The sequence below is a fragment of the Clupea harengus genome, chromosome 12, assembly GCF_900700415.2.
Source record: "Clupea harengus chromosome 12, Ch_v2.0.2, whole genome shotgun sequence".
In the NCBI taxonomy this organism is placed as follows: Eukaryota; Metazoa; Chordata; class Actinopteri; order Clupeiformes; family Clupeidae; genus Clupea; species Clupea harengus.
The window spans coordinates 20760916-20788816 of NC_045163.1; the positions used below are offsets into that span (position 1 = coordinate 20760916).

At 44.3% G+C, this 27901-nt stretch overlaps 2 protein-coding genes across 2 annotated transcripts in view; both read right to left on the bottom strand.

The window, feature by feature from the left end:
• cdk5rap2 (CDK5 regulatory subunit associated protein 2) overlaps positions 1 to 23070 on the bottom strand; it is a 42597-nt gene extending 19527 nt beyond the window's left edge. The window contains 28 exon segments of the mRNA XM_042709357.1: positions 190 to 299; positions 1142 to 1264; positions 3781 to 3920; positions 4194 to 4306; positions 4464 to 4541; positions 4750 to 4839; positions 5002 to 5129; positions 5441 to 5570; positions 6738 to 6929; positions 7201 to 7395; positions 7782 to 7961; positions 8329 to 8466; positions 9655 to 9765; positions 9918 to 10081; positions 10084 to 10087; positions 10199 to 10417; positions 10605 to 10697; positions 10818 to 10937; positions 11118 to 11231; positions 14336 to 14389; positions 14502 to 14643; positions 14965 to 15131; positions 15663 to 15786; positions 15952 to 16028; positions 16689 to 16799; positions 18729 to 18793; positions 19363 to 19418; positions 22589 to 23070. Coding sequence (XP_042565291.1) covers positions 190 to 299; positions 1142 to 1264; positions 3781 to 3920; positions 4194 to 4306; positions 4464 to 4541; positions 4750 to 4839; positions 5002 to 5129; positions 5441 to 5570; positions 6738 to 6929; positions 7201 to 7395; positions 7782 to 7961; positions 8329 to 8466; positions 9655 to 9765; positions 9918 to 10081; positions 10084 to 10087; positions 10199 to 10417; positions 10605 to 10697; positions 10818 to 10937; positions 11118 to 11231; positions 14336 to 14389; positions 14502 to 14643; positions 14965 to 15131; positions 15663 to 15786; positions 15952 to 16028; positions 16689 to 16799; positions 18729 to 18793; positions 19363 to 19418; positions 22589 to 22641 — 3291 coding nt within the window. The 5' untranslated portion in view covers positions 22642 to 23070.
• A 3452-nt stretch (positions 23071 to 26522) lies between these two features.
• LOC105902469 (collagen alpha-1(XXVII) chain A) overlaps positions 26523 to 27901 on the bottom strand; it is a 52442-nt gene continuing 51063 nt past the window's right edge. The window contains exon 61 of the mRNA XM_031577819.2: positions 26523 to 27642. Coding sequence (XP_031433679.1) covers positions 27496 to 27642 — 147 coding nt within the window. The 3' untranslated portion in view covers positions 26523 to 27495. The remainder of the gene's footprint in view (positions 27643 to 27901) is intronic.

Below are 27901 nucleotides of genomic sequence, written 5' to 3' on the forward strand. Positions count from 1 at the left end.
TAGATATGGAAAATCCATCAATTTGGACCACTTTCTGTTCAGCAGTCCCTCCTAAGAAATGTTTGTGTTCCTTATGAAATGTGACTGACACTGTATTGTGAATGAGTGTGTGTGTGTGTGTGTGTGGGTGTGTGTTGATATGTATGAGGATGTAAATATGAAAAGGCACAAGTGTGGGATTGAGTTTACCTTCAGTTTGAGCTGAGACACACTCAGCTGATCCAACTCCGTCTCCTCAGCCTCTCCCAAACAGATGGTCATATAAGACGTCTGATCAGCGATCACACTCGGGAAGTCACCTACATGGAAACACACCAAAACCTGGTCTTATTCAGCACAGAGGGCAGTGTATGGCCTTGTGATGTCGCGACAAGGCATCACGTCATCCCTTGCCGTGGAATGGTGGGCATTCTTCCCACTTGACATCATGAACTCTTAACGGACTGGCGTATGACTGTTTTAAACATTTATCCACCTGGAAGCAATTTTGCTGTTTTACCTCCCTGTCTGCTTGTGAGTGTCATCTCCCTATCAGTATTTTAAAAGCCATTGGTAGAATGTTTGGCGAGTGCACGCATTAATCCTCCATCAATGTGTTGTTAAATATGTTTTTATTATTATTTAACAGTAATTAGAATGGTAGAAAGCTGTTGTTTTTACCCCACTGTTACCTGTACAAGAGGTTTGGTTGTCATTCTAGGTTAGGCCAGTGTGGGGAGCACTATTGTTTGCTGTCAGGCCTCAGCAGATCTCAGCAAGGTGAGTCTTGGGTGATCTTGTAGAGCAATATTGCTACAGCTATTTTTGTTTCATTATTTATAAATCATTAAGTTTGACTTTATCTTTTGTTTTCACCCTCGTGTCATTGTTTATTTTCCTATTCTGTATATACCTTTGACCTTCGCACTGCAAATATACTACACCATGTCCTCCACAATCTGCGTCCCTCCTTGTTTTAAGAAGACCCACAGTCACGGATACCTTTTAACAGGCCTTCTACTATTTTACTGTCTATTGGCAGTAGAAGGCCTTCTAATGTTTATTGTGAATCACTGCCAGTTTCTATTATATGCATTATCTGTGTGTGGTGTGTGTGTGTGTGTGTGTGTGTGTGTGTGTGTGTGTGTGTGTGTGTGCTGACCAGTGTCATTGGCCTGTCCGACTCCACCGCCGCGACTCTGTATCTGTCCCAGTCGAGCCTGAAGAGATGTGTTCCAGCGCCGAGCCTCCTCCAATGCAGAGCGCACAATCTGAAGCTCCTCACCTACACACACACACACACACACACACACACACACACACACACACACACACACACACACACACACACACACACACACACACACACACACACCCACATATACAAACACACACACACACACAACAAATAACTATAAATGTAAAGCTTTAATGCTCACCAGTTCCTCAGATACATTTCCTCAGATACAAGGACACATTAATGCACACAGCCGTCACACATGATAGCCATGTTTTAGCACCCAGACATACACAGACTAACACAGCCAGAACACCAACTTTCAAACAACCAAACATTTGACTGACCAAATATATGAATATCTGGCCCTAACCCAATCCAAACATACAGCATTAGAAGATACGGTGATGCGGAAACGAGGGTTTTTTAATGAATATGACTGTAATTGATGGGGTATGATAACGAACTCTAGATCTGGTCATATACTCTTGTAACTAAACTGGCAGTGCAAGGCAATAATGGCAATGTTATGGTGGTGGCTGTGATACTTGGACAGCACCCACACAGATGGGAATGTGTGCCGTCCCTTCACTATAACTCACATTAGAGAAGACACAATAATGACAACTATGTTAAGAAATGTGGCGCTAATATCTTGTTCAGCAGGCTGGCACTGCTCTCTCATCACAAAAAACAGACAAACTCATCCCGACACTAACGCACTAATCCCTCAAAGCAACTGATGTACTTTAGACATGTGTCAATGTTCCGCATCAAGCAACACCTCATTCAGGGGATGCCTGAATCGCTGTCTGATATTTTATCAGCCTCCTAACCTAGTCTTTTTTCCAGACAACTTTTGGTAGTTTTCCTTTAAATCTCTGTTCAGATGGTTGAGTTACATCTCGCTGTTTCAGAGCACACAGAAAGTCCCGTCTATAGACTGTCTGCAACACCTCACTGCTTACACCAGTAGGGGTCAGCCAAGCTATAGAGCACAGATGAGACACAGAGGCATAATGAAAAGCATCCATGCGGTAGACTGATGTAAAAATGTGATGATGTTTCCCCCCATTACGTATATCTCCCCCCATTACGTATATCTATGTAAACTGGGCCAGTTCCTAGCTCTATACAGTCAAGCCTTTACATTCATAGCTGTTTCCCAGCTCTATACAGTCAAGCCTTTACATTCATAGCTGTGGGCAGGAATGCATGTGTTCTCTGTGACTGAGTAATGGTTAAAGAACTGACGGAGGACAATCCGTCCAAAAGATCAGTAATCTTCCCCTTCACTGCCCCCCCCTCCACTCTCACTCCAGCTCTCTCCCTGCCTGATCGAGGTCATGCCGGGCCTATTTTTACTGCCACCCTGGAGGGGGTGGGGGAAACGGGCATCGCCATGGAAATGGGTACTCTAAGCAGATGGGTAGAGAAGGATTAACGCTTCATCAGGTCAACCACACAGACGTACAGACACACACTTAAATACACATCTACTGTTAAAGATAGCATAATTTCATCGTATTATTTTAGTTCCATTAACTATGAATACATGGATATTCAGTTGTGCATTTGTGTGTGTGTGTGGTGTGTGGTGGGGTAGGTGCGCAGTGCTTTATGGTTAGACACACAAGAGTGAGTAATATGTGATGATGGAGACAGATAGTTGATGGAAGCTTTTGAAAAGGTAAAGTCAAGCAGTAAGACATGCAGGATATTCATGCACAGACAGAGCAGATGGAAGCATGCTTGGGGTGTGGATGTCTGTGTATGTGTGTGTGTGTGTGTGTGTGTGTGTGCGTGAGCATGTATGTTATAAAAAGTGTGACAGAGATGGGCAGACCATCAGTGTGCTTTAGTGTTTGACAAACACAGACAGACACACTTGTGCCTCAAAAGGGTGTGTGACATTCAAATTCAGAGAATACATGTTTGCCCTTATGTGTGTGTGCGCATGCAGACAAAGACAGACAAACAAACAGACAGTTTTATTCCACAGTGGCTTTATCAGCAGGGATGAAATGATTACAGACGACAGATGAAGCAAAGAGCAGACAAACAGGACAGGCTTTGGGCTGTGTGTGTGTGTCTGTGTATGTGTGTGTGTGTGTATGTGAGAGAGAGAGAGAAAGAGAGTGGGACAGCTTTAGGGAACAGACAGCAGTGAAATGAAGAGAAATGAGAACTAAAAACACAAAGCAGACAGTTAGTACTGAGAGGTCATCTGGTGTCTCTGAGCACAAACTGCATGAAAATATCACAACTGATTTGTTTATGAAGCCTAAAAGCAAAAACTCCTAAAGATGAGGGATGCTGGAGTTACTGCGTGTGTGTGGGTGACTAACATAAGTGTTAGTTATATGAAGCCAGCGTGTTAGGTGTCCCTACTATATAAATCAAAAAGTGCTCCGCTATTTATAACAACACATGATATTTTAGCTGGGACTAGGCTAAGGTAATCGAGTGTAGATAGAAGCTTCAAGTATCCGTGGACTTTGATTGGCGGTCATTACTAGCACCCAACCTTCTGATTGGCTGTCAGAACTGTCCCTCTACTGCACCTTCACTCTGACTGGCTCCCTGCATGTCCTGCTCCAGCTGCTCCCGGAGCTGCTCGTTGGCCAGGATGCTGGACTCCAGCTGCTGCCGCAGGAGCTGGACGGAGGTGAGCTCCAGCTGCAGGGCCTGCAGACGCTCAGCGCTGAAACAGTATCCAGGCACTTCCATTAGCACAGCAGTCATAGCATTCTGCTAATGCTAATGAATACATTCACTGAGTACAACACCACTGGTCTGGAATCACATGTCATGGCATCTTCAGACTGACAATGATTGGCCAGTCTATCTACTAATGAGGTTCTGAAGAGAGACATGCCACCATTGTACAGTTATTACACTGTGTGTTGACAGCGCTGGTTTCAATGTCACAACAAATACAGATCCTTATACAACCATACAAACACCCCAACCTCACCTGTCCTGCTGTTTGACAGAGCGCACCAGGTTGAAGTACAGCTGTTGCTCTGCCCTCAGTGAACGGTTCAGCCCCTCCCACTCCATGCGCAGAGCTGACAAAGGGGGCAGGGCCTAAAACCAGAGGTCAGGAGAGGTCAGGAGTGTGTGTGTGTCTAGAGTGTAGTCCTCCTGACAGTGTCCCATATTAGGAGATGGCGTGTGTGTGTGTGTGTGTGTGTGTGTGTGTGTGTGTGTGTGTGTGTGTGTGTGTGTGTGTGTGTGTTTCTACCTCCTTGCTGTCTCCCCCAATGCTTGTGCTCTCTCTCTGAGGGGGTCCAGGACCCCTGCACTCATCTGTTTGGAGCTGCTAGAGAAGGACAGTACAATGTTAAACACACACACACACATATATATATATATATAACCTATATGCAAACACACACACACAAACATACACACACCAATATAACACACACAGAGACACAGACACAGACACAGAGAGACACACACACACACACACACACACACACACACACACACACACACACAAAATGCTATCCATGACATACACATACGAATTCTTCCTTGGTGGTAATAGTGTGTGTGAGGGTCTCTATGTTGATGGTCTGCTCCTTTAGTCGACCTTCAAGCTCTGCGACCAAGCTCTGTGATAAGGTAAAGACAGACACACAGCCATACACAAACCCAGATTTTAGGATGAAGCTGACGGGTACATGTTAAATTTAAATGTAAAGTGTGGATTAGGTAAAGGGGGTTAGATTAGGATTAAGTGAGGTTTGGTGTGTGCGTGTGTGTGTGTGTGTCACCTTGAGGTCCTCCTCTCTCTGAAGGGCTTTGTTGAGATTCTCCGTTTTCACTGACAGCTGTTTCTTTAGGGCTGCCAAAGACTTTTTAGCCTTCGGGCTCTCATCAGGTCCCTTATCATTTAATTCAACTGAGGAAGAGGAAGAAAAGAAAGAAAGAAAGAAAGATATGAATGACATAAAATAACTCCTCTTCCTTCACAATCACAGTTTCTAATTGCAGCACTCATGTGGGTGTCTCAGCCTCCTCTTGATCTTGAAGTCTTGAAGCTTCAATGGCCTGAGAGATGGCTGGAGCCTTTCCTGTCTCTTTAACGTCTCGCAGCTTTTGCTGCTTAGTCACTGTTGTGTGTATGCGTGTTATACTCTCACCTGTACTTGTCATTGCTGTGTGTGTGGTGTGTGTGTGTGTGTGTGTGAGAGAGAGAACAGAGGGTTTTACCGTCTTTCTCCTCTAGTTGTTGCTGAAGAAGATGGATGGTCTGTCGGAGCTCCACCACTTGAGGGGCCGCAGCATCAGTCTTCAACTCGGCCAGGTACCGATCCCGCTCCTGCCCCTGTTCCAGCAGCTTCTACACACACCAAGGAAGAATCATATTTAATAACGTTTCACTATTCCTCAAAGTTTCACTTTTACCCTGTACCTTTGAAAGTGTGTGTATTGTTCCCATGCTGTTTGAGATGTTTTGTAGCCTCTATTGGCCAGCTATAGTAATGTGGGTAGGAACTCCATACATACAAACATTCCATTTGTTTAAGAGATGCACCAATCCACTTTCTTTCAGTTCCGTTCCGATCCGACTCCGACACTTGAATTTGAATATCTGCCGATTCCGATACGACATCAAATCTGAGATCTTCTCAACCCCCACCTCACTTTAGACCAAAAAGCTCTTGGTGGTAAAAGAGTATGGAAAAATAGTAGGCGTCTCAAAGGAGTCTTTGGTGAAAAATAATGGAGTTTTATGAATAGTGGTCAAAAGCGCTGTATACGAAAAATAGCAAGCAAAAGACAAAATAGTAGTATTTATAGTATGTAATGCAGTGTATAATAGTATGTAATGCTAACTCACAACAGATTACAAGTATCTGGAACCAGCCTGTAACCAGAGTGTGTGAGTGCTGTGTATGTTTGACCAGTGATTCTATTGCTAACTGCGGGATTGGCTGTGAAGCTGAATCAGCAGGTATCTCCCTGCTGCTAGGATGGTTGGTAAATAAATTAAGTTGATATCAAAGTGTAGTGTGCGCCCTTTTTCAATACCGCTGGTGCATGTAGTGGTGTGTGTTGGGAGACGGACCGGTAGGCTATGTCGTGGATCGGTAAGGCGAGTCCGATATGGTATTGGATCGGTCCCATCTCAAAATTGTTTAATCGTTTTATTTTTGTTTGGTTTGTTTCACACTGTTATTTTAATACCCTGGCTGGAGCCAACATTGTAGGAGATGCTGGTTGACTGTTTGCCCTTGAGATGCAATGTCTTCATTTAGATTTCTTCTGACATCACATTTACATTTAGTCATTTAGCAGACGCTTTTGTCCAAAGCGACGTACAATGGAGAGAACAGTCAAGCTACGAGCAATAGAGACCTAGTGTATCAATAAATACTATTTTACATAAGAAAAAGAAAAAAAGTGCAGGAGTGTAACTGCTGTAAGTGCAGGGAGTCTTGTTCACTCTGCTACTTTAATGAAAGCCCTGCGCTGTGGCAGAGGTCATAGGTCAGAGGTCACTCACATTGATGAGGTCGTCTTTCTCGGCCAGCTGGGCGCGGAGCTGTGCGCTGGTGAGGTGGGCGTCCTGAGCGGTGGCGGTGGAGTGTGTGTGCGCGTCGCTGAGCTGCCGCTGCACGTGTGTGAGACGACCCCGCAGCTCCTGGAGCTCAGCGTCACGCTCCCGCAGGCCACGGCTGTGACGCTCCGATGAGTCCTGCAAACACACACACACACACACACACACACACACACACACACACACACACACACACACACACACACACACAACACACACACACACACACACACAACTAAATTTCAAAAGAGCTTTGACATTCTGAGGTGTGTTTTCAGCAGTGATTCCTTCCTTACTGCTTATGATGAATGTGTGTCATGAGTGAGAGAGTGTGTGTGTGTGTGTGTGTCTGTGTGCGTGTGTGATAGCGTGTGTGTGATTGTGTGTGTGTGCGTTTGTGATTGTGTACCTGCAGCAGCTGCTCCTTGCTGCTGATGGTAGAGAGGAGAGTGTCGATGCTGCTCTGGTGTTCATTGAGGAGTCTCTCTCTCTCCCTCAGAGCCGTGGCTAGCTCCGCTTCGGCAACCTTTAACCTCTGGCACAGCCGTGCTGCCACGTCACCATCCTGCTCTTGGGACTTGCTCATCACAGAAGCCAACAGTTCCTATTCACACACAGAGAAAAGCCCTGGGCCTTTAGTCATGCTGTAGAAAGCATGCTATAGGTACTGTACATATGTGAACTAATAGGTGTGTGTGTGTGTGTGTGTGTGTGTGTGTGTGTGTGTGTGTGAGTTATTGCCATGTCTTTGACCTTGTTGTTTGGAGCACGCTAGAGTTATGGTACATATGCGTGTGTTGCTAAATATACGTATATGTGTGTGAGAGAATAACCCCTATGGCTTTGGTCTTTCCGTCCGGTTGGCCTATAAATGTAAGCTGAAAGTAAAAAAAATAAACAGCAGACAGATTGTGCATCTTGATGTGTGTGTGTGTGTGTGTGTGTGTGTGTGTGTGTGTGAGAGAGTATGTGTGTGTCAGAGAGAGTTACCTCTAGGTCTTTGGTCTTGCTCTCCAGAGCGTGTTGGAGTTGCTGGATGAGGGCGTCTCTCTCTCGGAGCGCTCGGTTCAGGCTGTCCTCTGTGCTCTGCTTGCTCCTCTGCAGGTTCTTCAGGGAGTTCACCTGTTGCTGCAGCTCCACATCTCTCTCCTTCACCAGCGTATCGAGCCCCTACACACACACACATACAACAATATATATATAATCTTTACTTTATTTTATTTTGTACAATTATTTTAATTCATTATATCAATTGAATGACAAGCAACAACCATCTAAGAGAGGTCCATGGGTTCTACATTCCTCTCCTCCCCCATCCCCTATGCATACATACACAGTGGAGCCATTATGATCGGCATAAGCTCAAAGATTACAAGAGCTGGACTGCCAATAAATTGCAAACTATGTTATGCCTGCTGATGGAGAAGATGAGACATGCATCAATTTAAACTTTTTACCTTGTAGGGGTTTACCCTTGAACTGACTGGAACAAAGGGATCTAACACAATCTCATATGTACACACACACACACACTCACACTGATAGTTTCCTGGTTGTGTGTGAGCAGGTTGTTGAGTCTCTCCACATCTCTGTCCTTCTCTCGTAGACAGAGCTGCAGCTGGTGCACTTCATTCTCCTTCTCCTCCACAGCGGCAAACTTCTCATCCAGCGCAGCCTACACACACATCCACACACAGTTTATCAGTGCTGCGTGACAGATGCACTTGGGTAGGGGTAGGAGTAAGGGTAGGGGTAGGAAAAGGGGTAGGGGTAGGAGTAGGGATGGGTATCGTTTGGTTTTTATCCGATACCGGTACATAACCGATACTTTTAAAACGATACCGGTGCCTAAACGGTGCCGGAACCGATACTTTTTTTTTTTAAAGCACAAAGCGACGATTGACGACATTAAAGAAAGGCTTTTTTCTTCAAATTGAACAATATATTAACTGTTTAAAGTATATTATAAATATAAATACATACAAAACACTTGGCTTCCAACTACAGCTTCAAACTTTTTAACTTCAAACTATGAACATTATATTAACTGTAAACAACAGTTTATAGTATACTTAAATAAATATAAATAAATAAAAAAAACAGCTTCAAACTTCTTTTGCAAAAATATGAGCATATTTGCCTTTGGAGTCAAAAATGTATTATTTTGTTTGCATTTATTTCATGAAATTTCACCATTTTATGATTTGTTTATACCTATCTTTTCTATCTTGTTCATAGTTAATCTTGTTACTTGAACACACTGAGTACGAGAAAATGTGTACTGCCCCTTTAAGAGACTACCGTTGGTAGTTTAGCTGTCATCCGTTTATTTTTCAGTCTTCGGTTGCTGATCTGCCGTTGACTCTTGCCTTCTCTCCCCTCTTTTCACGCAATTATTTTGTTGCATTTGCTGCACGTCGCGATGTTTGAATCTTTTTGTGCGAAATACAGCCACACTTTTGACCGTTTACCTTTCGGTATTTTCTCTGTTAAAAGGTTGATGGCTAGTTCTGTTTGTGCTTGCTCTTGAAATGCTGCCTGCTCTTCACTGTCATAAGACTGTTGCTATGAAAACACCAATGAGCGTGAGCGACACAGTACAAAGTTTACATTGGGAGCTGGGGCAGTTTTACATGTGCCCCACGGAATCTGCCTAGCGACCGTGTTCAATTGGCTCAGGCACCGAAATGAAGCACCGAAATCTGCGTTGCATTTCGGTCCGGGTAGGTACCGGTTGTATTGGAACCGGTTCCATATTGGTACCGGTTCTCGGTACCCAACCCTAGGTAGGAGTAGGAATAGGGGTAGGGGTAGGAGTAGGAGTAGGAATAGGGGTAGGTTGTGGAAGATGAGTGAGTTGTACCTCCAGTGCCTTCTCTTTCTCTTTCAGTCGCTCTCGCAGTTTGCTCATGATGACATCACTTCCAGTTGGACTCCTACTCTGCTCCATATCCCTCAGCATGTTCATGTACTCCTAACACACACACACCACACACACACACACAACACACACACACACACACACACACACACACACACACACACACACAGAGATAGAGAGAGAGCGTTAACTGGTTGTTACAGGTATTTTGTCATTTGTGTGCTTGTGAAGGAGATGGAGCATACCTGCAGCTGCTGCTCTTTGTATGTGAGCGTGTGTGTGAGGCGCTGGATGGAACTCTCGTGCGTGTGCTCCCTCCTCTTGCTCTCTTCCAGCTCTTCATCCTGCTCCTTCGATCTCTCGCTCTCCCTCGCTCCGAGCTCGCCGCTCAACTTCTTCAGCTGATTTGCAGGTCCTGATGGACACACCGCATACAATACATTTTCATGCAGCGCCAACACACGTTAAAGACAGCAGTCTGTGTGTGTGTGTGTGTGTGTGTGTGTGTGTGTGTGTGTGTTCTCACATTGATGGTCTTGTCCTGTCTCTGTTTGGTCTGCTGCAGGGCGTCCAGCTCGTCCCGTAGCGTGTACAGCTCGTGTGTGAGGCGCTGCACCTCGGCGTCGCGGCTGCTCACTATCCGCTCCAGACGCTTGCACTCACTCACACACGCGTGCAGGTCACCCTGCAGCTGCGCCAGCTCTGCCTGACGCTCCAGCAGCAGGTTCTGCTGCTCCTCGGCCCCCTGCGCACACACACACACACACACACACACACACACACACACACAAATGAAGTGTCCCACCTACATACATACTATATTAGGAATGCACAATATAAAAATACAATACAATAAGTATGAGAATGTTGTGTTATAATGTGGATTATGTGCATTCCTACACAAACATCTATACACAGGAACACACACTTACATGGTACTTCTGAAGCTGGGATTTGTGCAGGGCATCTCTGGCTTTAACCAGAGCCTGATCCCTATCCTCAAGATCACGGAACAAATCCTCTATCTGCAACACAAAAACAAACAGACACACACTGTCTTAATTGCATGATGTTTTGAGATTGGTGTAATGTCACTTTTTGTGTGTGAGATCACATCTTGCAAGAGTCAGAGTGTGTGTGTGTACCTCTTTCTCCTTCTCCTTGAGCAAGAGGCTTAGGCCTTGGATTGTTTTGTCTCGTTTCTGGCCATTTTTCTTCTCTTTATCCAGCTCACCATCCTTTTCTTCCAGCTTTCCACTCAACTCCTGAAATAGAAAAAAGGATTTTTTTTCTTTATGCAAACAGATCATATATATATAATCCATATTATCCAATATAATCCATGAAATAATTTCTCATTTATGTTCTGAGTGAGTGAGTGAGTGAGTGAGTGTGTGTGAGTATGTGTGTTTTTCTGCACGAGTGTGTAAGTTTATGCATGTTACCTGATTGTCTGTTTCTAAGGTCTGGTTTTTGGTCTTGATGGTGCTTAGCTCCTGGGTGAGTTGCTTGGCAGCAGCTTCTAACCGCGCCATTTCTGCCTGCCTCTGTTCACACACCTAAAAGTCACACACATAAACAAAAAATGCTGACACACACACAAAGCAACCCTAACCCCAACCCAAAACCACACACTCACTAAAACACATACACACACACAAAACGCTGATGCTGAAACACCCGTACATAAAGAATCACCATATGGATATTAAGGAGTCAGCCCAAAATGCTCACTCTAACACATAATTATACATACTTGAATATACAGAAACAAACACATAAACACACACACACACACACACACTCTATTTACTGAGCAGCTCAGGGGCTTTCTAGCATTCCCATCCTTTTCTATGCGCGCACTATACCTCCACAACAATGGGCGTGTACTCATCATTAAACTCCTCCTCCATCTCTTTGAGGACCTGTGCTGTGATTGGATGGGTGTTTCTGCGAGCAGCCGGGTGGCTGTGGCATGAGCGGGGTCGCGTCAGGACGGGGATCTTGCTGACCCGTGTGTGAGGGATTGGCCGGGGCTGGGTACTCTTCACCAGCTGCAGCCAATCCGAGAGCACGGACGGCCCTTCAGCGGCCCTGGCGTAGTCAGAGGCCAGCAACTGGAGAGACTGCAGGGAGGAGGAGCGCCGGCAGGAGAGTGACCACGCCTGGACCTTCCTCTGGCGCACCAGGGCTGAGTACTCGCGGCTCTTGACGCGTGTCTGTGTGTGCGAGAGTGTGTGTGCACGCAAGATCCCCGGGCGCCCCTCGCTCAGCGAACCCAAGCTGCCATGCCACCCAGTACGAGCGCGCCCCGCCCTTGACAACCCTTGACTCGTCTCCCTGGTCTCCGTGGCAACCACCTCTCCACCACCACTTCGACTCGACAGCTCCTGCTGCTGCCGTGCCTCCTCACCCCCTTGCTCACACTCCTGCTTCGGGTGTGTGCTGGGTTGCCCCTCCTGCAGCACATGCCCGTCATCCTGTGCGCCCGCGGTGTGTGCCTCCTCCTCCTCCTCTGGAGGGTTGTTCTGCTGGTACTTGCGTCGGATGCGCAGGCACAGCTCGTCCCGGTCGCCCTGGAGCGCGTGAACGCGGGCCGCCTGTGCTTCCTGCAACAGGCGGATCTCGGCGTCGCACTGAAGCACGGTCTCCAGCAGGAAGACACACTTGCCGCATAGCAGCTCGGCCCGCCCGTCCCGCCGCAGCTCCGCCTGGCCGAGCGCCCGTGCCAGCAGCACGGCCAGACGCTTGCGCCCGCACGCGCCAAACAGCCAACGACACTGGTTGCCGCGCAGCTGCGCACCACACACCCGACACGGCTCCCGCATGATTTCGATCTCACACACACACACACACACACGGAAGTGTGTGTTAAGACAATATGTCAAACAGAGACACAGACTTAGCCTACTCCTCAAGCACGCACACACTGACGTCTAGGGATCAGCATGATCCGGTACTTGCACACGCCGTCCTGAAGATGCTAGACGTGATCGGGCACACACAGGTGTGTTGTGAAGTCAGGATGAGAGCCCACCTGCTCCAAACAGGCACATTCAAGCTGGAAAACTGCGACGACACCAATGCTATCTCGTCAAGACGGTACTGTGCCTTCCTATCTGCTGTGTGATGGCTGGTGCTGTCTGCTCTGTCTAGCTTTGAGAGACAGGATGAAGCAGGAACGCTGCCACCAATCCACTAAATCCCCTACACACACAGACGCACAAACCCCCGCGCCTGCACACACACACACACACACACACACACACACACACACACACACACACACACACACACACACACACACACACACACACACACACACACACACACACACACACACACACACACACACACACACACACACACACACACACACACAGGAAATCCAGAGTGGGTAGCAGCGTGATGCGTTATGTCACACACTCCCCAACCTGCTCAGGTAATCCCTCTTACTCTTTGCTCTCACTGTCTGACCAGGAAGTAGCTTCCCTTGAATTGTCTACCATGCACTTTCCCCCTTCTCTCTCCATCACCATCTTGCTTGTCTGATTGATCTGAAAAATCAAATGCAAGACTCATACCACCTCTCCTGAAGTCAAAAGGCACTGATAAACCAGTGGCTATGCCAACGCTCTCGCATGGAGGGATTAGTTTTCTACTATTTTATTCCCAGCCAGATTTCCATTTATAACTCTATGTCGCTGCAAGTCTGCAGCCAGTGTTAATCCAGCTTTAGCATGTTGACTTGAAGTGTGTGCACACACACTAACACACAAACACACACACACACACACACACACACTACAGGACAGGACTCTTCTTTTCTCTTATCTAGGACTCTCAGACTGAGTATGCCTATACAGCTCTACGGTGGTGAACAATAAAAAGAAACTGGAAAGAAAAGTATCTAACATAAAAAGCTGAACTGATTTTGAATCTCAGCAGGTTGCCTCATTTGGAGCCAATACGCTTGGGATATGAGACAGAACTTCAAAGACCAGACTCCTACAATCACTCCAAATATCTGGAGCAAAAGTTCACACGAGACGATATGAGACTACCAAACCACCAGAGAGACAGCCCAGTAATCACAGAACCTGCAGACTGAGCACGCACACAACATATGCCCCTAGGTCACCTACTGCACACTTAATTCCCTAGTGCACAGCTTAGGCATGTCATGTTAGGGAATGCCACAGAGAGTGAGAGAGAAATTGAGTAAGCGAGAGCGCAATCATTACATCCTGTAATCTCCACAGCTGTTAAGTGGATAAACACACATATGGTTGTGAGCACGCCTCCCTCTCCCTCAGTCACTGCAGGTGCGTCTCGTCTCGGTCTGGGTGGCGGACACCACTCCCCTCTGGCGGCAAGCCACCATTATCCTGCTGAAGGGCCTGAGCCAGCATCCTTGCACCCATAGTCTCACGCTACAGCAGCGACTACCAGGCTCAAAACTCAGCTGGGACATACAGAGCCTCACACACAGACACAGACACACACAGCCTCTCACACACACACACACACACACACAGCCAGACACACACACACAGACAGACAGACAGACAGACAGACAGACAGACAGACAGACAGACAGACACAGACAGATACAATGTTCAATGCTATGTATACAAGCACGGACAAACTTTTTTTGTCTTACCTTGATCTCCCTCTCTGTCTTCATTTTCTCAAGGCTCAGTTCATCTTTCAGTGCCTGTAAGCACATACACACACCACATTGTAACCACAGAGAGGCTTCACTTGATTACGTATGTCAATTGCTGTGTCTAGAAGCATCACCATCTAGAAATGAATGACTCCCTTACTTGTAACTCCCCATCCTTTAGGCCAATGAGAGTGTTGAGCTGCACAATCTGCGCTGTGGCTGGCTTCTCTGTGCCAGCTCTCTGGAGTTGACCAATCAGATCGCCCTGATTCCTCATTGATGTTTGCAGCTCCTCGATCAGCCTGAGACAGAGGGTTGATTACACTGTCTTAACTCAATCACTGCGTTCTTATTACACTGCTTTAATCACAGAGTTGCATGTCGGTCTTCCTAAGCCTGTGATGTAAATTTGTAATTAGCATGAAATTTCACACTGTGTTAAAATGGCTTGAGATGAGTTTATTCTAACTCCATAGTACTTTGTTTATATTGAAATGAATGAATTAAAGCCATTGTTGGGCTGCTGCAGAATGATGGAAATTAACTACATGTTGACTACATAGTATGTTGGCTTAGAGTCGAGTAATTGGGCTGTAGATCTGTTGTTATGATGTTCTTCTCACCGGTCCTTCTCTTGCAGGGCTTGTAGGTGATGGGTGGAGTCAGGCCTGGCAGAGGGCTGTGATTGGTTGGGGTCCTGCAGCTGCTTTTGCAGGTCCATGTTGTTGCGTTTGTGTTGCTCTGCGATGGCAGCCATTCTTTCCACCTCCCCTTCGGCCTCCCGAAGACTCTACAGTGACAAAGGAAGGAAAAGGAAAAGAGACGGAGAGAGAGAGAGAGAGAGAGAGAGAGACGGAGAGAGAGAGAGAGAAAGAGAGAGGGAAAAAAAGAGATGTTAGTCGTCGCAGTGATACAGATTCACAGAGACAATCGAACTGAATCACTAGACACACTTCAGGATAGTTTAAGGTTTCTCTGGTCTGTCTGTGTATGTCTGAGTGTGTAACAGTGTGAGAGTGAGTTGGGAGTGAGTGAGTGAGTGAGTTGGGAGTGAGTGAGTGAGTGAGTTGGGAGTGAGTGAGTGAGTGAGTTGGGAGTGAGTGAGTGAGTGAGTTGGGAGTGAGTGAGTGAGTGAGTTGGGAGTGAGTGAGTGAGTGAGTTGGGAGTGAGTGAGTGAGTGAGTGAGTGAGTGAGTGAGTGAGTGAGTTGGGAGTGAGTGAGTGAGTGAGTGAGTTGGGAGTGAGTGAGTTGGGAGTGAGTGAGTTGGGAGTGAGTGAGTGAGTGAGTGAGTGAGTGAGTGAGTGAGTGTGTGTGTGCATACCTCCTCCAGCTCACTGATTCTCTGGTTGAACATGTCTCGGAGAGAGTCCATTTCTCTGTGGGCGCGTTCTCTAATGTGGGCTGCATCTGTGATATCTCTGTTGGCCAAACTCTCAAGCGCTTTACTAAAAACACAAATACACACAAAGACATTAGGTTGAGACATTGAGAGGGTTCTTGTTACAAAAGAAAAAGTGCTATACTATGTAGGGACTGTTACATCTTATGGATTTATCTATGCAACATAGAGATAGGATGGGTAAATGTGTGTGACCATGTGAATGACTCACGATGCAGCCACCAGGAGTTCTTGTTTCTCGCTGAGATCTCTCTTTAAGGACTCCACTTCCACCTTTAACTCAATGTTCTACACACACACACACACACACACACAAACAGTCACACACGCACAAACACAAACACAAACACACAAACTTGAACAGGAAAATCTTTAGGCTTCTGATGTTTCTAAGTGAACAGGGAGTACATGCAGACAGACGATGTCACCGTGCCAACCCTTCCTCCCTGGAACATAGTTTTCCCCTAAGATCAAAGGGTGATGTTACAGACAAGCTAGATGACAATAGAAGAAGTGTGTAAGGGGGGGAAGACTGAAGATGGCCTTAGGCTTTATCATGTGTGTGTGCGTGCGTGTGTGTGAGAGAGTGAGACAGACAGACAGACAGAGAGAGAGAGTGAGACAGACAGAGAGAGAGAGATAGACAGACAGAGACAGATGACAGAGAGAGAGAGACAGACAGACAGACAGACAGACTGAGAGAGAGAGACAACAGAGAGAGAGAGAGAGAGGGAGTGTGTGTGTGTGTGTGTGTGTGTGTGTGTGTGTGTGTGTGTGAGAGAGAGTGATGCATGCGAAACTGAAAAAGGAGATGGGGTGACTCATTTGACTGCTGGTGTTTATCACCAGTACTGTAGGCCATCACCACAGCAACATCAAACCGATCTCCAAAACAAGACAGTGATATTTGGTGTGTGTGCGCTCATGTGTGTGTGTCTGGGTATGTACCGTTTTGTAGATGTCCTCAGTGGAGTCATCACATTTCTGCTGCATGCGCTCCTCCAGAAAATAGATCCTGAGTTTCAGGTTGAAGTTCTCCTTCTTCAGCGCTGTGATTTGCTGATGAGGGAAAAAAAACATACAAATACGACCAATCAGGGCAATGTTCTACTGGCCCAAATAATGCCCTTGGCTAATCATGACTAATATGACATATCCACTACAGGCAGCGCAAGCCAACAGTTCCCTTTGTGTATACAGGTTGTGTGTGTGTGTGTGTGTGTGTGTGTGTGTGTGTGTGTCTGTTTTGTGCATGAGTGTGTAAATGTATGTGTCTGTGTCCAGTTGAGTGTGAGGGAGTGGGGGATGGGACAGGGTTGTGATCGGACTGTGTGTGTGTGTGTGTGTGTGTGTGTGAGAGACGCACACTGTGCATCATTGTGCCCCATTTCACTCCCCACATCTGGACAGGGGGGTGGGGGAGGGCCAGGAGTAAGGAATGGAGAATGGAGAGAGCGAGACAGACAGACAGAGAGAGAGAGAGAGAGAGAGAGAGAGAGAGAGAGAGAGAGAGAGAGAGAGACAATGAGAAAGAGGGAGAGAAAGAGGGAGAGACAAAAAGAGCTCAAAATAGAAAAAGAATGAGACCTTAAGACTAAATTATGATCTCAGCATAAAAATGCCTCAGCTGCAGAACCATATATGGTAAATTACAGCCTCTCTCTCTCTCTCTCTCCTGAAATATGTGGGGAGTCTGTAGTTTTTGGATACAGAAAGCAGAGCTGACCTGAAAACATTTGATCGAATCACTACCAAGAATGAAATCATATCCCTAAACGAAGACCACTACATAGAGGCCAATTATATGACATTGTTTCTTATTTAATACAGATCAGTGCTGAATGACAAGAACCAGAACAAACTCTGTACCCAGTGTCCATTTAGGCTATTATTTCAATGGTCTCAGTAACAATGCATCAGCTGTTTTATCATCACTGATCATTCACAAGCTACTGGAAAACCAAGCATGCACTACCAATGGATATCAAAATAACACGGAGAGCTGATTTACAATGACAGTAGATGACTCCCAGCTCAGTCTAATTTGGAACAATGTTGAGGCGACAACTTAAGATTGACAAATTTTAGAGTAAATTGGTAAATCATTCATCTACACCGGTGCTTTACAGGCATGTGAGCTCAATCAAATGCAAATGCACTGTCTGTCTGTCTGTCTATCCACCTATAGTAATGTATCCGGTGAGAGTGAGCAATATTAGCAGAGATGAGGGGAGCTGACCAAGGTGCTGAAATCAGGAACTTTAGCGATAGCTAAGCTACTGTACTGAATGAAAACAGTGTAGCAATATCAACCAGAGGAACAGGAGCCACAGACTATAATTCCACATCAACCACACAATATAAGAAAGTCCTGATATTTTGTGATATATCCCACAATATATTCACATCCCTGTACTTCACAGTAGAATCAGAGATTAAACCTTAGCTAGCTCTTTGATGTAATAACTAACAGCACTGCAGGTACTATACATTTTTTGCAAAAAAGCAGTACTACAGTCTCTGACAGAACTGCAGGGTTGAAATTGTCTGTAAGTTATCACATGATACAGGACAACATGAAGAGGAGCACAAGATCCAGTTGATGCTGATTAACCCATCTGGCGCGCGCGCACGCCAGCACACAGTGGTTAGCGTTGCTCCCTCATAAACAATTGACCCAGGTTCGAATCCCAGCCAATGCAGGACACCTTTGTAACTCACTTTGGATAAAAGTGTACACACACACACAGACAAACAAACAAACATTCCGAGCCAGTGTAAGATACAGTATAATGTACATGTCTGCCTAGAGACATGACACTAGAGGATATCAAATGCCTAGCCTTGCACCTCCACCAACAGGAGGAGAGATAAGGCCCACAAAAGTGTAATGTCATTACTTTGTCCCTCCCTCCCTCCCTAAAATTCTCTCTCTCGCTTTTTCTGACACACACATACGCAAGAGGAAAATAAGAGCGGTGTACTCACATTCTCATAGTCCTTCATGGTGAAGGCTTTGGATGGGGAGATGTTCCCCGGAGGGAAAGTGGGAGCTGATGGCGGAAGAGACAGAGGAATGGATTAAGAACAGAAAAAAAAAATGTGAGCAGATTCATGAATCAGCCATTGATTTTACTTTCTTTTTTTTTTATTACTGACAAACATGTTGATGAGAAGTATTATTTAGGAATAAGTCCCGCAGACAAGCTGGAGCCAAACCCAAAATACACACAGAAGCATGTGCAATCTGCATCCCTAAATAAACCTGGCCACACACACAGCCCACCCACCCCCCACACACACAGACACAGACACGCACGCACAGACACAAACACATGGAGGTACATTTCATTCTTTCAAAAGAATGCATTTCTTTCTACAGTCCCTCAAACTCTCTAATAACCCTTTTCTTATCATTCAGTACTTAACAAAACCCACAGTGTGTATTAGTATGGTGTTTTTTTCAGGTGTCAAGTGTCTGCCATATAACACTGAGTTTGCACTAACAGCTGCATGTAAACATCAACCTTAAGCAAAGGAAAACACAATTTGGCTTCCAAATTAAGTGGATGTGTGTGTGTGTGTGCGTGTGTGCGCGTGTGTGTGTGTGTGTCACCTGTACCTGACATGTCGTCCATGCTGAACTCTGCTATACCATCAGGCAGCCTGGTGAATGTGCTAAGAAGGAAAACAAAGAATTAGCCTAGACCTACATATATAATATAGACCTACAATCTAAAACATACATGAACAAGGATTGACTGAAAATACAAAAACACACCAAATCTTTTCCCTTGACTTTATTAAATAGTCAAAGACATGAGCACATAAACACACACATTCAAATTCACAGTGACAAAAAAATTAAAACACCCAGAATAGCAATTCTGAAGAGTCTACCACTATACAAACAGGAGTGGCAGGAGATACTTAGCTGCAGCACAGTCAGTAAACATAATATTGCAATAAGCACGAGCGCACACACACAACTACCAATTCACAAAACTACAATTCTAGGCACAGACCCAGTTTCTACCCAGACATTCTATTTAAAACACCAAGAACATGAATAAATGTCCCAAGCACAAACCATTGTGAACAGTAGCCTGCAAGGAAACGTCACAGCTCATTCTTGCATCACTGAACACAGCCTCATGATACTTTGTATGACAGGCAATGAGACGCCTGCTTTCACTGTTTACCTCTCTACTTCAAAGGAGAATTGCAATCTCACACACACACACACACACACACTACTACTACTAAGGTTCTTTCAGCTACTTCCAACCCATAACATTCCCTCAACCTGCCTCTTTTGCATTTCTTCAGCAGCGTATTGCCCACCACTGCCCTTTTCATTCAACTGCTTCTGTACATAGTCTTAATAATTATGTGAGCCTATGTGCAATGTAAAAAAAGTGTTACATCGTTCAACATGTCGAAGTTTTTAAACGGGTGGGTGTTAATTCATATGCACATTTGTATCTCTTCAGTAATGGGCTGTGTTGTGTGAGAGTATGTACTGTGTGCCAGAGGAAGTCTAGGTGTAGATGAGTGTGACTGTCAAGAATGGCCCTGTGCTCTGCTGGCTCTAATAACAGTAGTACTCTCAATGACTTCCTTCCTCGCTACTTTCGGCTTCAGTCCAACTACGATCAGTGTTAGGGCTAGGGTACAAATACGTGCACGCACACACCAAACAAATTCATCCACAAAACAGGCAAAATTATCTTTGTTTCTCTTGTTCGGACTAAACCCTGGCTTCTGTAAATACAGGAGAACTGATGAAGACCGACAACAAATGCAAGTATCATAAACAGCCTGGAGTTTATGTTTACTCAATACACACAATGACATAATTTTGTGTGTCAGGGTGTTTATGCAGTATGTTATTTATCTGTACGACTCCCCTGTATATGGGGAAGCCCGTCTCATCCTGCCTTCATTTTTACTCAATGGCTGTAAACAAGAACTTCCCCTTCCGAAGACTTCTTGTTAGCTAGCATCCTGACCACCATGAACGGCACAGCACTCCATTATTATATAACAGCTGTCTTGTGAATGTTTGTGTGAGTATGTTTGTACACCCAAGGGCAAGGAAAACAAGTGGTATTGTTACAATGGCGGTAGCAGAAAGGTTATATTTCAGAGCAAGTCGCTAGCTCACACCATTGCTATCGTCTTACATCTAATATTACCAAGCTGTACTTGCCACCTGGGCCACTTGTTCTGAGGTGAACCGCCTCAGCCCATTTGATCACAAGTAAGTGGAATATAAGTCACACGCAAACACACTAGCCAGTGCGTGGAAGGAAAATGATCCTTAATGAATAACCTAACTACAGAACAGCTGATAAGTCTACATGCTAGAGGGTCTTACTACAGACCTATGGTTAACTAACGCTAGGTAAGGTGTATATGAGAGCATTGAAAGATCACCTACCTAGTTCAACTTTACGCGTTCTTCATGGTGATGGTTCGAACATAAAGCAACAGTAGCTAGTTACCTTCCGTTATTGGGCAGACATGACAGTTTGCAAATGCTATGTAGTTTCCGCTTTTCAGATTGCGTCTGCTAGGCTGAGCGCTGAACTTCAAATGGAATTTGTTGTGACAGCCACAATCACCATTTGAGAACAGCAACTGGCTGCTTGTTTAAAGCAACCTCATGATGACATCTTACATTTACATGAGTTCGATGCCAAGATATATTTTCAGTAACAAATACTTTTCTGGCGAGAAAACCTTCCAAGCGCAACGACCGTTAGATAGACATAATTAAATTGTTTAGTGTAGTAAACACATCGCAGTTATTTTGCTTTATATCTCCAATATGTTGCAAAATAGTGATAGTGACTGTCATCACATTACACATCACATTATAGAAACACTAAGAAAAGCAACGTCGTGCATTGATGTTAGCATTTATATTACACAGCCAATAATGTTTGTTTAGCTTCAAGGTGTACAGCCAGAGTACTTGAGGCTGAGGGGCTAGCACGAATAACGTTGACCACTAATCTTCACGATGACAGTATATCTGGACAACAGGACAAAAAGCACTGCTTTTTCTATGCAAGAGCGCTATTATAAGCATTACTGTAAACGAATCGTTAACCCCCGCTAACGTTACAGAAATTAAGAAATGAGAGAGCTGGCCCCATGTAAAGCAACGACAGAAAGCCCGTGAGATGCCAGCTGCTATCACGTCTATGCTTACATCATCAACGTTAACGACACAAATATTCAAACTTAACCGTACCCAATATTCAAACTTAACCGTACCCAATATTCAAACTTAACGGTACTCAAACTTCACTTACCCAGCAAGCTCACTGGCTAGACGTTGGAAACATGTCAGGTTATGCTAGTTGGCTGAGTGCCTTGCGCTACAATGTTAGCGTATCTAGCTAACATTACAAATGCTTGGTTATAGATAGGGCTTCCAAAAGTTATCAACAGTTAACGTTAATGACAGACCTCTAATATAATTACAAATAGTTACGAACAAGCCTGCTATATCGTGAACTTCTAGCTATCTAGCTTACTGAATAACAGCGGCGAACGTTAGCTAAGATCTAGCCTGTAATGCACAGTGTGACAGTTCAGCCCTCTGATGTGTGGGCAGTTAGTAAGTTAGCTGTAAGAACTTCATAAACTACAGTGAAATTAGTTGATAGTTTGGTATCACCAGTGACTTTTTACCAATTACGTTCATGCTAAAACTCGTTTGCAACCTAATTTTCGTGGATGGCCGTCAGCTACCTAGCATGCTAAACACAGACAGTTTAACAGAAAAGCTAACGTCACTCGATAACTGACACCTTTTTCCAAAAGTCACAGCTTACCTCCCATTGATATCAAAAGGAAGAGTCTGGTCTTCCCCTACCACGGAGTCCATTTTTTAAATGAGGCACTGTAGTTACTGTCCGTATCCGTCAGTGAAGGCTCTCGAGTTACTCCTATACCATTTTCGTTGAGTTTATTTTGAATCTCCAGTAGACGGGAAAAAATTCAAAGTTCTCAGTACCGCCATTTTAGTATGGTGACGTCACTTTGTGGGCACCGTTGAATGTTTGGGCTGGGCCAAAGTCTCAAACTGTCCAAACTGCCTGCGTTTATTGCACTGATTGGATAACACGAGTAATTAGCATGCATAGTATAGACCTGCATGGAAGTGAAAAAACGTAAAATCTTAATTAGCTTATGATTAATTAAACTTAATTAAAACACAGCTACTTTTACCAACCTGTTATAGTTGTAGATCTGGTTGCACAACTGAGAGGATGTAAAAGTAAATCCACTGAGGAGTGAGTGGCCAAAACAAGAGCCTTTTTGTACTTGGAGGGTTGGAAGAGAGATGAACAATAGCCTACACAGTAGCCTTATCAGGCTTGAGTCTAGTGAGGCTAATTTATTCAGTAAATGTGATTGTATGATCAAAGATAGTTTTACAACCTATACACTATATGCCTTCATAGTCCAGCCTAATTTAGGTTATCTAATGTCTTTCCTGTCATTGTAGTTTAATTGATTGAATATATGTAGGCCTATATGTATGACAAGAGGTCAGGGTCCTACTCAGGGAGCTGCAGTTTAAAAAAAAAAAAAATTTAACAAATTGTTCTGCTAGACAGTTTCCTGTGTAATTCATTGCAGATATGCAGTAGCAATAGGAGAGGTTGTTTCTTGTTCTGGAGGATTTTTTTTTTTTCATAATATGTCATAAATTAAGATAAATCAATCATTTACCGTATCAACACACAAGACAAAAACATGCTAAAAGCATACAATTCTAAGCATGCATTATTTCACCATTTTGAACAAAAACACTAATCATGAATTTTTTTCTTTTACACTAGAATGCAATTTCCTCTGTACTCGTTTTAAGGTTACTTTACTAAAACACTCTGCCTGAATCAACTGTGGTAAAAATAATTTTCTTTTACTGTTCTCATTATATAAGTATATTTTACTCTCTGCACTTGATTTGCAAATAGAACCTAGGCCAGCTTGATGATGCTTCCTAGGGTTATGGGTCAGGTCTATGAATATACCCACCCTAATAAGATCATCACCATTTCCATTATTTATTATACATCTCCTACAAGTTCATCTTGTTGTCTGAAATAAATTGATTCAGGTTTGTATGGTCACTTTTTACATGCTACATACCTTCACACAAAGATGTACATGTCTATCTATATGTGTATTGTAGTAACATAATAATTATTATATAATAAATATAAAACGTGGATTTGAATTAATGAATCAGGACTCTTGAGTACGACAGTAAAGTTGTGTAATGATGCACCCTAGTGGACAAAATCATACACTGCAGAGTGTAAAAAGAGTTTATTGGGTATGTAAGCATTTATTGCATTCTGGCTGTCACATATTGAGGGAACATGTGAACGCTGAACTTCAGGAGAATGAAGCTAGATCAGAAAAGGTGTTTAAATGCCAGCAACAGTCAAACAACAGCACTCTGAGAGATCTCTGAGGTTTGGACCTCTCTCACAGATCCAAACACAGACCCGGAGATGTTCAATTCAGATCAGAGATGTCTTGTGGCATCATGATCTTTCAAAATCATAATTTTTTTTCAGATCTTCAGACCACAGCTATGACCTCTGAGTGTTCCCTGGATCTCTCACATACTCAGAGATCTCTCTTAAATTGCTAAAACTGTTCAGACTGATGTTTAAAGACAGGCCAGTGGGAGCGAATGTGAATGAGACAGAGCTGAAGACATGAATGTAAAATGTGAGGTAATCTGAGCTCATTTTGAAATGCCTGAAATAGATCAACTTTCACATATGATCCTGATCTCCACTGAAAAAAAAAATCATACGACACAGTTCCAATACAGTACAGATTTTGATTACCATAGAGAAAAATAAACAAAACGTTAAAAAAAAGAATTGACAAAACAACATAGAAATAAAAAACACAATATATTTCTTCTCTGGAGCCCCAAATTTACACATAAAGTAGAAATCTATCTCCAAGACCAGTTGGGCAGACTGACTCATAAAGTCACCAGGAGAGAATTTCCGCTGAGCCTCAATCAGCTCTCGACCACGTTTAAACAACATTAAATAACATTAAATTAGCACAAAGGGATCCACTGTATACAACAAGGCTTGCAGAATTATACACATTTGTGTCTGAAAAAAAAAAAAAAAAACATTTTCCAAAGAGGTGCTTTTATAAAAACTTCACTTAAGTCTTCACTCTTTCTTTTTTAATAATTATTATAATATTATTGCTTTAGATAATACTTCCAGCTGAAGGGGGTTTGTACAGAATAAAGAACAATGGAACAGACTGATTAAAAAAAAAAAAAAACAGTAAGAAACCTCTGGCTGCATTAAATATGCATAACCAACATAAAAAAATCTACTATTTTTTTTAGTTTATATAAAAATATTCCCTTACGTGAGGCACAGACCATTGTAGGTGTTTATGGCAGCCGAAAGACTACAGATCCTGTTAAGATCACAAACAATGAAATATTGACTATCTGGACAAATATGGGAGTAATATTTTAGCTACCATGGTAACAGCCATCTTCCTCTTGCCACAGAGAGGAGACAGACAGGGCCTGTGGCTGGTAGGGCCTGATGCTGAGACTAGCTTGTAGCATACACAGGCCCGGGGCTGGATCTCCACCACAGAGGGGTAGGGAGGGCTATGAACTCCAGATTAGCACATCTGTTTATTTAGCACCAATGAGGGACTCTTCCCTCTGAGACAGACGTACACATCTGAGTTCCCCTACTCCTCCCGTGTCTCAGCTTTGCTGAAGGGTATAACTGTGATACAAGGGTCTGGTACAGGGCATATCTGGGCATACTGCACACTGGTACAGGGCATATCTGGGCATACTGCACATACATGGGTGCAAATGTGTGTATGTGTTATGTGTGTGTAGGGGGCAGTTACCTTAGCCCTAGTTACAACCATAACCATTAACAAAAATATATTATTTTAGTTAAAATATCTGTATATTTAATTACTTTGTACTTTTATGCATTGGTATAATGTGGCTGGTGGTTTGATAGGTTAAAAACAACACTCCTCTAGGTTACGTTTGGTATCACAGACAGTTGTTGAATGACTTGTCCCCATGAGTGTTGCTATTGGCTGAAACCCTTCAGCCACACCCCTTTACACTGTAAATGTGGTGAGTGATCTGAGGTCTACATGCATGTGTGCACACAAAGGGGAAGATTTTTGGTCAGACTAGCAGCCTGAAATATAACCTGAAATGTAATCATTCCACGTTTGCACTGATTTGGTATTTTAATATGCAGTTCTGTTCTTTACAGAATGACCATCTTGCACGACTTTCAAAAATCACGTTTTGCATGTTTGTTGACAATTTCACGATGTTCTGCACAAAAAACAGTACTTGACTCTTAGCTCTGGTTCGAGGAATAGAATTGTTTTCACTGTCTAGTCTCATTTCTGTCACACTATCCCATTCTCAATTCGCTCCCAGCAGGAATAGCTTTTGCCGCTGTTAAAGATGGCAATCACACACCCTGGCGTGGTACATACATAAACACCACACATATCTGGCAGGGACACAGGCAAGCATATCCGCTGTGCGTGCACACATACACACATACACACACACACACACACACAGACACACACACACACACACACACACACACACACACACACACACACACACACACACACACACACACACACACACACACACACACACACACACACACACACACACACACACACACACACACACACACACACACACACACACACACACACACACAAACACACACATAGTAACACACTCTCTCCTTTTACCTTTATGGGCAGGTACCAAGGTGAGGGAGGAGCAACTGGCATAAGAATGGAGCACACCCTTGTAACACCCTTATAATGACAGTACCTGGTACACTCATGTAAGGCCTTCCACTTAAATACAAGCACATATAAACTTCTCCTCTGGTTTTCTATTGCACTTCAGGGTTTAAACCTCTTAAACACACCATTACTGAATGACAGGGAGCAGGACATGCCTGTGTGCAGTTTCTGTGATTCTTCTTATTTTCACTGGCGGGTTATAATAAGTTATTACAATAAAATCAGATAGAGACAGTGAGAGAAAGAGAGAGAGAGGGATAGAGATGAAGGGAGACAGACAGAGATAAAGAGTGAGAAACAGGGAGATAGAGAGAAAGATTGAGAGAGAGGGAGAGAGAGCTCGGCAGTGGAAGAACTTGTTTTGCAAGCGTCAGCACACGGCCAGCTGGGCGGAGTGTAATTATATTTAACCCCACCCAAAAGTACTGGGTGGTCTGGCTTATGCAAATTGAGCTCACCAAACCTTTCTCCAGAGCTTCTGAGCTCAAAGAGATGATTGGCTGGCTGCTATGGAAGTGCTCTCTGATTGGGCATCGAGCGCTGGTCGGCGCTGTTTCCTCTCATGAGTCTTTAGTGTAGCCCCTCCCCAATTCCCCTGAGTTGCTTATGTGACCGCCCCCTCCCATCATGCCCCCAGAACAACACTTCCTGGTTCTGCAGTCCAATGAGAGGCTGAGTACTTAGAGGGCGAGGAGGAGACTGGTCCAATAGGATGATGTGTTTCTGTGGTGTGTACAGTGGAGGTTGTCTTTTCCTCTTGCTCCTTTGGTGGGGTGCGGGGAGGGTTTCCACCACTGCATCACACACACACACACACACACAGACACACAAACAAACCCAAATGCACACGTGCCTAGAGGAAGCACACAGGTCCGACCTCCAGGTGGTAGCGGGAGGCAGGTGTGGCCTCCGGTAGATTGGCAATGTGAGTGATGGGTAGCAGGATGGGATCTGTCACTCGGAACAGGAAACGCACTTGATGCCACTGCCCATCCCTCTGCTGTAGGACAGAAAAAAACAGCAGAAGAAACTGAATGAAAACATGGGAACTGTTAAAACACATAAAAGACCCCTTTAAGTATGTTTTCTTGAAAATTGCTTTAATTTATAACCAACAATATTAATTGTTATTAGTGAAGATTCAAACTTTGAACAAGCTAGGGAAGTTAAGCCACTGACACACTACATGAGTTTGAAAGATGTCAGATCGCTGTATTGTTCACACTACACAACTTGTAGTGTCTTGTAATCGGGAGTCT